Consider the following 10,560-nt stretch of genomic DNA (forward strand, 5'->3'; position numbering starts at 1 on the left):
CATGAGAATGGCCATACTGGGTCAAACCAAAGGTCTATCTAGCCCAGTATTCTGTCTTTCAACAGTGGCCAATGCCAGGTGCTCCAGAGGGAATGAACGGAACAGGTAGTCCTCACGTGATTCCATCTCATCACTCATTCCCAGCTTCCGACAGAGGATAGGGACACCAATCCTATCCATCCTAGCTAATAGCTATTGATGGACCTCACTTCCATCAATTTTTCTAGTTCTTTTTTGAACCCTGCTATAGTCTTGGACTTCATAACATCCTCTGGCAAGGAGTTCCACAGGTGAACACACTTAAAAGGATGCACAGAAGCTATCATGCTAAGTCACCATTCCTATCCAGTTTCATAGGGAGCCTATTTGCTTAACTCGGGCTTGTGAATTCCCCCAGGCCAGTGTTTCTCAAAAAGTGGGCTGCAGGCCTGCATGAGTAAAGTGCTCATGAGCCAGCAGCACTTTGTTTACCTACAGAGTCTATAGCCATGAAGCCTCACAGCTCCCATTGACTACCATTCACTATTTCTAACCAAGGGGAGCTATAAGAAGCCGTGTGGCCTAGGCAGCCACTTCCCACAGCTCCCCTTGGCTAGAAATGGCAAGCCACAGTCAATTGGCGCTGTGAAGCTCTATGGCTACAGACACTTTAGGTAAACAAAGTGGCACTTTGAGAAACACTGCCCTAGGCAACAGGGCACCTAGAAATTAGTGCCCCTTACAGACCTGCCCACAGTTTCATGGGACTGTCCTGCTTTGCTCGCGCAAGAGTCCTCCATCCTAGCTGCAGTGAACATTTCCCAAATTTGGGGGCTCCCATTTAAGTAGGCCCCCAAATAAAATGTCATTTGGTTCTGCAAACTTCTTACACTAGGTTGCAACCCCTCAGTTTTGACCTGCCCACCCTTCCATCTCCATCTACAGAGAGGAGAGGACAGGCCAAATCTGAGAGGCACTGCATCCTGTTTTATCCACCTGAAATGTTATGAATCTAGCCTACAGACTACTAGTCTAGACTACTGCACAGTTTGCCAGAGGTTACTTCCTTCTCAGTGAAAGGTTGAGAGCTAGGCATTTTAGCTTCACAAAGACCTGTTGTTACCAAGGAAGGCAGGCAGAGGAGAAGTTGGAGCTCAAATATACACAACTTTATGCCTGAAAAACATTTTAATATAATTTGTTGTAAGGAAGGAGGGTATTCTTTGAAATCTCCCTCCGATAGCATCTACTTAACACTGCCAACTTTTCTAGGGTATTTTCCTGCTTTTTCCAGCATTTGCTTTTCATCTGCTTCATCAAAACCCAGCCTGGCTGCTCTATGAAGTAATAATTGTAATGCTTTAGTCCTTCGGAGAGTTGAACTCTATCCACCAGCTTTTAACTTAGGTTTGTTTGGGTTTTTTTGTGACTCAGATATTTGGAATTATAGCAGACATTTTCAATAATATATAGAAATGGACCCCAGCACAATAGCTCTAATTACATCTGTATTCATGGCATCTTCACCCACCTACCACAAGAAAGCAGTGAAAATCTGTTACCAAAGTACGTAAAGCTCTGACTTATGCTGTGCATTGCTTGCTCTGATACAGACAATCAGAATACAGGCTATCTTTCTGCTTGTACTTTAAACTCAGAGAACGAGTCCTGTGCATGACATGATCATAACTAGAATTTAAGTCTCTAAAGAATACTGCCCACAGTCTACCATGGGAATTTAAGTTCTAAACAGCTTTGGCCAATGTATTTATGCCTGAGAGCATAGGTGAGAGACTGCAGGGAGGGCCACGCAGGAGGACAGGGAGGGGGTGCAGTATACATATAAAGTATAATCATTACCTCTTCCCTACATTTACATTGCCACACACACAGCAGTTATTAATCCCTAAATATTTAATATATATTACCCAGCTTCCACCTCACTTAGAAAGTTAGAGGAGTCCAAGTAAATCCAGTCAGTCAGTTAACAATATTTATGAAAAACTTGGAATTTGCAAGCAAGTTGAACTGCTCAATGAGTGAGATTAAACTGGGGATGAAATTGGCAGGGAAGGCTAAAAACCATTAATGATGCTTGAACAGGGCAGTTTTGTTATTCTTTCCTCTGTTCACATTTGCCATAGGTTGAAGTGGTCTTTTTGTTTTGCACACAGTATGTCAAACAACTAAAAATGGAGAGGATGACAACCTACCTAGTTTCCTTCTGAATTAAACAGAAATATAAAAATTATGTTGTTTATCATTACAGGAATGGGTGTCTTGTAGTAGCACTCAGGAGATGCACTACTCCTATGTATCCCACCAAAATTTCAATTGCTAAATTGTCTTCCCTCACAAGCCCCCTCTATCGTGTGTCTCTCTTCCCTGCTATTCCTTGGTAATCAGATTAGTGTATTGGACATATTATGTTAGGTGCGTGTTTTAATGCTTATAAAGTGTAATTGTATTTCTTGTGAAGATGAGCCTCTGCCAGTACAGCTCGACTTCATTTCACCACGCTTTTGCTATTCTAGTCCTCACATGTTCATGAGTAAAGGTCCCAACCATGGTGATGCTTATGGTGGTTTCTGGACAAGGCACACTAGAGTTCTAATTTATCCAAAATAATTCAGACATATCTAACATTATGAGAGGGGGGGGAGAGAGAGGGCTTGAGCAAGCATACACCCTAACCCCACAAAATTAGCTGAAACCAAAGAAATCTGATCTCTTCAGGTAGATTGTTTCATGATCCCACTGGAAAACAGATTCGTTTCTTTTGTAGAAAATAAGCATGTGCAAAGTAAAACAATTGGAAGCAGAGATAAAATTGTGGTTTACAGCACTCTACATCCATTTTGTGGGTTTTAGACACATTAATTAGCACAAGGTTAATTTCGTAATTAGCCTGAAAAAAACTCTGAAGTCCTACTGCAGAGAGAGAGAGAGAGAGAGAGAGAGAGAGAGAGAGAAAGAAAAAAACCCACAACACTCTGTATATTAAAAGTTCATGTGCTATATAAAAACTATTTTTGCTTATTACAAGATAGTTGACAGCAATAAACAATTAACCATTTTCAATGCTGATGCCACAGATTCTTGTTTTCCTTTTTCTGGTTATTTTAAATACTAGTAATATTATACAACGAAGTGTTATATGAACAGTCTCTTATTACAGAATACTACACTTAACTGTGAGGAAAGTTTGAAATCTGTGGTTACAGAGAGTTAGTTACCTTGTATCCCAATCATTGGTGCCATATTATACAGAAGTGTTGCAACACTTCACAGGCCTAAGGAATATGATGGCAAATTAGCAGAGACACATAGATACTGTGGCATTAGAGGTTTCACTGTCCAAAACGCTTTCCTTTTCATATTTGAGATTTTTGTCTGATATCTATTAGATACAAAATTCTCAAGACAAATAGAAATAAATACTACGATATATAACCTTTTTTTTTTTTAAGGAAAATATAGGCTATTATTTCCCCAAACACGTTTGGACTTATGTGCACACCGCAACACAACAGTTTTAGCATTGCTCTCGTTGCCCCCCAAAATATTACACTAATACATAATACCATTAATATATGGGAGACACTCAAACCTGGCAGCAGTGTTTATACACACTTTTTAAAAGTAAAATTATATAACACTAACATTTTTGTATATAATATATAAATGTTTACTTTTGATCCCACTGGCCACTGACAATTTGGTGCATGTTATTTCCTCAATCTAGATTGCACTGTTTGTGTTACATTTAATCAGATAAGCAAGTGTCGCACTACTCTGCTAGAGTGAAAAACAATAAATCATGGTTGTTACCTAACCATGCAAGAGAAAATACTGTTTTCCTCCTTTTCACTGTGGTATAAGTACTGATCTGATGTGCTGTAACTTACTGTGATTCCTAGCCCCAATAGCCCTTCAACTGCTGATGCATCAGTTAATATGTCTATTTTAAGGCACACAAGCAAACATCACTTTGGCATTAGAATTCTAGTGTGCCTTGTCCAGAAACCACCATAAGCATCGCCATGGTTGGGACCTTTACTCATGAACATGTGAGGACTAGAATAGCAAAAGCTTGGTGAAATGAAGTTGAGCTGTACTGGCAGAGGCTCATCTTCACAAGAACTACAATTATGCTTTATAAGCATTAAAACACGCACTTAACATAAGATATCTAATTCACTAATCAGATTATCCTATTTAATGTACTTCCTACTCTCCAACTGAGCAAGATCACTGGATCCAAAAACTGCTATCTAAAACTTTCCATTACCTGAAATCCAAAAATCATGCTTGACGTTTTTATTTGGACTTTTCCCCCTTGCAGCTGAATAAGATATATAACTTTTAGAGCTTCGCATGACAATGTCAATTCACATCTGTTGAGACACTGCTGCAATACTAAGGCACCTCTACATGACAAGTACCAAAAATCATGGCAAAATAATTCTGAGAAACCAATTCCCAACACATGATGCAAAGAGATAGCATAAACAGACCAACACAATAAGTACTCAATAGAAAGACAAATGTAATCATTTCAATGCTATGGTTAATATTACCATGTCAGAATGGCTACTCTGTGCATATATGAAGTCTGTGCTACATCTATTTTATTCATATTCATTTCTCACCTCTGCAATCTCCAACCTGCATGTTGGGTTTACTTTTTCTGTGTGTTCCTTTTTACACACCAATGAACTTTTGTATATACCACACATAAGTGAAGTCCTGTTCATCTCTTAAACATACTCTCCAAAGACGATCACATGTGTATGAGCACATTTCTAACATTACCTACAGCCAATATACAGAAGGTAAATGTGTTCACATTTTTCATGGAACTTGTTTAGTCAAGATCGCCTCAAAAGGAGATTCAGGGGGTAGCCGAGTTAGTCTGTTACAGAAAAAAAAAACAACAACAAATGGTCTGGTAGCACTTTATAGACTAATGAAACATGTAGATGATATCATGAGCTTTCGTGGGCACAGCCCGCTTCTTCAGGTGACCGGAGTTATGAGTTGGGGATATGAAAACTCGAAATAAGAGGGGAAGGGGGGAGGGGAAGGAGAGAGAAAGAAAAAGAGAGGGTGGGGGGTGGAAGACAGAGCATCATTAAGTATCTGGAGAATGGGTACTTAAACCTAAGCAGACAAAAATCAAAGTCAGTAGATTCCTAAAACAGGAAGGATACCGCACAGGGAGCTGTTAGCACTTTCAGTGGTTATTAAGTAGATAGGAAGATCTCAAAGAGAGGATGAGCCCTTCAGCAGCTCCGGCCCTCCTAAATGCTGTAACAAGATTATGCAGCTGGTTCCCCAGTGCCTTGTGCCATATGTAGATATGTACACGTATGCAAAGGAAAATTAATGTCCAAACAAATTTGGTTGCATTTTACACCCACTTTTCACAGATATGAAGGACAGCACGAAAAGGGAGGTAATGGAGACTGAGGCTCTGTGTTTTGTTTGGCTTTTTATACCATGGGAATTGGAGGCCTAGGGCTCCCACAGTTCATAGGCAGAGCCTTGTGCAGATACAAAAATTGTATCCACAGAAATGGACCTCACTAGTATACATGGATGTGGATACCCATGGATACAAAACGGGCATATCAGCAAATTTACATCTACAGCCTCAAAAAAGCTGTGCATATCCACACACCCCACAGAGGTGGATACCTGCAGATTTTAAAACAGATATCCCTGGATTTGCCATGCTCTAATCATAGATCAGATGAAGCACAAGTGTGGTGATCTGGTACTGTGGTGAGGCATAAAAATGGTGCACTTCGTGGGAGACATTGAACCCTTCACCAATACTAAAGGGAAGGAAAAAAGGGAGAACGTCTTACGCTTCTGCTTTGCTTCAGTGGGAGTAAGACCACGTTCCCTAGCTCCAAAACAAATCAATCCAACGGGGTCCCAAGGGCAGGCAGCTCTGGGCGCCCCCTGGATGCCCTGGAAGCAGAAAGCAGCTGGGGGTTGGGTTGAAGAGGAGAAGGCGCAGGAACCCACCCACTAACCTAGAGAGCCGCCTGTGGGGGTTGGTTGCTGGGCCGAGCGGACCCGAACAGTGTAGGGGGCAGTCTAAGCAGGGCCACTACGCCTGGGGGGCGACAGCCGGGACCCGTGGCCTGGGGAAGCGCCTCAGGAAAGGCGACACCCAGAGCCCGCGCTGCCCAGCTGCAGAGGCGGGGGATGAGTTACACCTGTTTCACCTCCCGCCCTGCCTGCCCGCGCGGGAGGCAGCCCAGTCGCCCCGCGGCAGGAGAGGCGGGGACGCTGGCAGCGGCGGGCACGGCAGGGCCCCCCCCCCCCCATTTTGGCCACCAATAGGAGCGAGCGCGCCGAGGCCCCGGCAAAAGCGGGCCCCTCAGCCACCCCCCCCCCCTCCCGCGCTGCAGGCAGGGACGCTGCATCCAGGTTGCTGCGGCTCAGCTGCGGGGGGGTGTTGCTGCCCACACGCCCCCCCCCTGCTCCTAGGGACTGTGTGGGCGTGGGGGGGGGTCCTTTCCCGCCTCCCCCTACCGTGGTGTTAGGGGGCTGCCCTGCAGTGGCGCTGGGGGGCGAGTTTGGCTGCGGCGGGGTAACTGTCCGTCCCGCGTCCCTGCTTCTCTTCGCTGTGCTCAGGGAGCCCTGTGCCCAGAGGGTGCGCGCGCCGGGCTCTGAACTTGCAAGCGTGACGCCCGTCCTGGCTTAGCAGATGTTTTAACAGGGGCCCTGGGGCCTGCCCCGACTTGCCGTACGCTCAGCACCTGTATCCTACGCAGTGTGGAGCAGGACATGCCAGGTCGCCTTCTGCTTCCCTAGTTCCATGGGCGTTGAGCCCAGGTGCCCTAGGAGCGCCCAGCTAGCAAAAGGTAAAACAAGCGGCTGCCTGTTTTACCTTTTTACATCCACCCTGACCTTTAGCAAACAAGTTGGACAATGTACAACGTGGGACAGCGCCTAACGGGGATGTGCAATGGCAGAGCGCCGGACTCCGGAGAATGCCACATTATCTTTTAAACATGTTATACTCCTAACTTGCATAGGGTTAGCCCAGCCTAGAGAGATCCTTGTCTTTTGTAGGCAGAAGATGCAGCAAAATATTGAGCCCAATATTGGTGCGCTTTTCGTATGAATAGCGTAGAAGTCTCGGTGACACTTTAGCATCACACTTTTTTTGTTGTTTAAATTAAACTGATGGCATACATTTAGGCAGTTGATGGCAAGTTAATCGATCAAGGCTAACCCGCCCCAAAAACCGCGTAATTTGTCTTATTCTTTAACGCGTGCTTCGTTTAGCATCTGAAATCTCTACTTTCTTGGTAAAACTAAAAACATATCAATCTAAAACCTAAAACTTCGAACAAACTTACTATTTTTAAGAGAAGGATGCGGATTAACACTAATATATCCACCAAGGGCAGTTCTTTATAGTTCTAAATAAACATAATTTCTAGGTGGCTGATTGTTGGTAACATGATTTAGTAATTGGACTCTCTCAAAGCCGATTAAAAACAAATTCGTCATCTATCTACCTCTCTCTCAAACATCAGTTCTTGTTATTTTAAAAGGATACTTAATTCAACAAAAAGGAAGATATAGTATCAGAAGGAGAGAAAATTATCCTGTTAATAGCTCTTGTAGTGTCTGTTGCAATACCGAAGGAAAGTACAGATTTTTATACGCTATAGATTTGTCAAGTTAAATGATACAAGATTATGTAAAGATCTGTACAAATCGAAAAGTGCTGCACAGTATTCACTTAACCATTTCAGGGCCAATGAATCAGCCACGATTATTATTCTCGCAAATTGCATGACATCAGCTACACGTGTGGTATCTTGAATTCGTTGTAAACTGGCTCTGGTCTAGACTATCCAGTAGGAGATTTTAAATTAGGTGTCAATGAGCTGCAAACATGAAACTTTATGGGGAAAATAACGTAATTTCAGAATCAAAAACATTAAAAGGCATAGAGGATTCCTGAAGGCCATGCACATCATCTTAAGGGAAAAAAGGTAATACACCTTTACTGAATCTCTAGAATAATGATCGACAAAGAAACATGACAATTTTAAAGGTAAGCCGTTCAGAAAAGTGGAGCAGTTTTACAATCATATGGATACCTTCGGAGTTGCAACATTTTAAAATTAACGCTCTTCCCCCCCCTCCCCCGGCAAAATTCACGTACCAGCTACTAAGCATATCGGAAGTAGCAATCTGAAGATCAATCCACACACCACTTCGGTTGCCATTGCTTGAAGCTCTGACTAGTTCGAGTCTTGCTTAAATAAATGAGAACGCTGCTTGTTTGCTATTACGACAGGCACCACTTCATAACTTTTAGGTCCACCCTTGCACAGAGCTAATGCCGTTTAGCATTGTTTTTCACCGGGTTTTTCTCGACCTGCTGGCAATTTACAAGTCCCTTAACACCTTTGGCAGAGCCCATTAAATCCAGGAGCAGTTGGATTTCTGGTGACTTCAGTGCAAGGCGCCCGGATTCTTAGAGGAACTTTTTTCCTTCTTACTGGAGAACCATTTTGTACTGCCCCACATCAAGATCGGAGAACCAGCATTTTATTAAATCGCACTGCTGCAGATCGGTTCTGTATACACCAGACGCTTTGCTCTCGCGCGCTCTCTCTGTATATCCGAGGAGCTGGATGAGTCACAACTCACAGCTTCCAAAACACACCGTAGACTCCAGCCACTTTCTTCCAGTCTCTGGCCCGTTGGACCCAGTTTGCGATACACCGGGCAAAATCATCCCAAGCCGCTAGGTTGCTGGCATTTTGCATCCTTCTAAAATGACTCGCATGCTTCCCCTCCTCTAGTGCGGCGGCCAGAGAGCTGTAGGTAGACAAGGCGGGGGGGGGGGGGGGGGGGAGCAGACCGCCTCTCGCGTTCCTGCTGCGGCTGCTGTCTGCGTCGCTGCCCCTCCACGACGCTCACATACGGCTGCAGCTGTGCTCTTTGCCCACACTTTCTCCACCTCAATGAAAACTTTGCGAGGCCCCGCCCCTGCAGGGGGAAAGGCCGACGGACCAAACAGGCGGCGCAGCAGGAGAGGTTTGCTCCAATAGGAAGCGGCGTATGGGGCAGGCCTCGCTCAGACACAGAGCTGGGGGCTAGACAAGGAATAGCAAAGGCAGCTTGCTTCAGGCGTGCCAGCTGCAAGCCGGGGATCCAGAGGTTGCTCTGCGCTGCTAATCTCCACCTCCTCCTACTCTCGTCACCTGCTCGCTTGTCCTCCAGTGTTATTTTGAACACCTTAGATGTGTTGAGTCTCGTGATTAATTATAGAGGCAGCCAGCCACACACCCCACAAGAGGCTTTGACGGGAAGATTTGCCTTGTATTTCTTGGAGGGAGCCGTTGTAAAACGGTATTAGCTCCAAGAGGCATTAAAAAACCTCATTACAAGATTGTTGTCACAGGCAACAATAGTTTCGTTTATTCATGCCGGGGGCTACAGTGCATTCTTCACACACGCAAAAGCTGGACAGAATTCAGCAGCAATTATGCTTGAGTTAGGAAGGCAAGATGATATTCTCAAGAAGTAAATCATACATTTAAAAGTTTTCCGAATGTAAAGGGTTATTGGGATACACACAAATGTAGGAGATTTCTCGCATTCAACACCACCCCAGCACCTTCGGTTGGAAAACAAATAACTTCTTAAAAATCCAATGTTATTTTCACTGGGCTTCGTGTTTACCTTTTGTATTTCTCTGCAACCGGGCACTCATGGCATCTTAGCGAGTTTCTAGTCAATTTCACCTTAGGCTTCCGTGCTATAGGACAATTTTTGCGGCAGAAGGGGAGGGGTGTCACTCAAACAAAAAACTTATTTAAAATTTGTGGAAACAATTTACTGAAAATAAATTTGTAAAAATCTTACTTTTACTCATCTTAATTTAGGGGAACATTTGATCACATTATACCTCTGTGTGTCATGCAACTCACAAATGCCTTCAATTTAACATATATATATTATTACAATGTAAGGAAGGAGGAAACAAACTCAAATATGAAATTGCAGAATGATTAAGTGTGGTATGTAACCTATCACTTAAATCAGCGTTGGTGCCAGATGGCTGGAAGATATATAATGTAACACTGATTTTAAAAGGGAGGGGAGCTCCAGAGGTGATCCTGGCAATTCCAGGCCAATAAGCTTAACTTCAGTACCAGGCAAAGTAGTAAAATACAATGAAGTACAGAATTATCACATAGAGAGATATAAACACAAACGTGTTAGGAAAGAGTGGTCATGGCTTATGTAAAGAGAAATCATGTCTCTGAAGCAACAGAATTCTTAGAGGGTGTCAGTAAACAAGTGGACAAGAGTAATCTAGTGGATATGGTTTACTTGGACTTTCAGAAAGCCTTCAGCAACGTCTCTCACCAAAGACTCTTAAGTAAAATGAGCTGTCCTGGAATCAGGTTAATAAAAAAGTTGTCCAGATCAGTTTAAAAGACAGGAAACACAGAGTAGGGATAAATGGTCCATTTTCAAAGTGGACGGGGTAAATTGTGAGATCCCCCATGGATCTGTACTATTGAACAT

At 43.6% G+C, this 10,560-nt stretch overlaps 1 protein-coding gene across 12 annotated transcripts in view; it reads right to left on the reverse strand.

Annotated features, from left to right (window-relative positions):
- Window positions 1-9,180, reverse strand: part of PIEZO2 (piezo type mechanosensitive ion channel component 2) — a 423,840-nt gene extending 414,660 nt beyond the window's left edge. For 7 of the 12 annotated variants that reach the window (XM_075920992.1, XM_075920988.1, XM_075920987.1 and 4 more), the window contains exon 1: window positions 8,180-9,180. Coding sequence is in view for 11 of the 12 variants with exons in the window: in XM_075920988.1 (XP_075777103.1) it covers window positions 8,180-8,243 (64 nt within the window). In the remaining variant the exon portion in view is untranslated. The remainder of the gene's footprint in view (window positions 1-8,179) is intronic. The other 5 variants (XM_075920994.1, XM_075920993.1, XM_014570678.2 and 2 more) reach the window with 3 other exon arrangements.
- Between the last annotated feature and the right edge of the window lie 1,380 nt (window positions 9,181-10,560).

Source organism: Pelodiscus sinensis, chromosome 2 (genome assembly GCF_049634645.1).
Source record: "Pelodiscus sinensis isolate JC-2024 chromosome 2, ASM4963464v1, whole genome shotgun sequence".
In the NCBI taxonomy this organism is placed as follows: Eukaryota; Metazoa; Chordata; order Testudines; family Trionychidae; genus Pelodiscus; species Pelodiscus sinensis.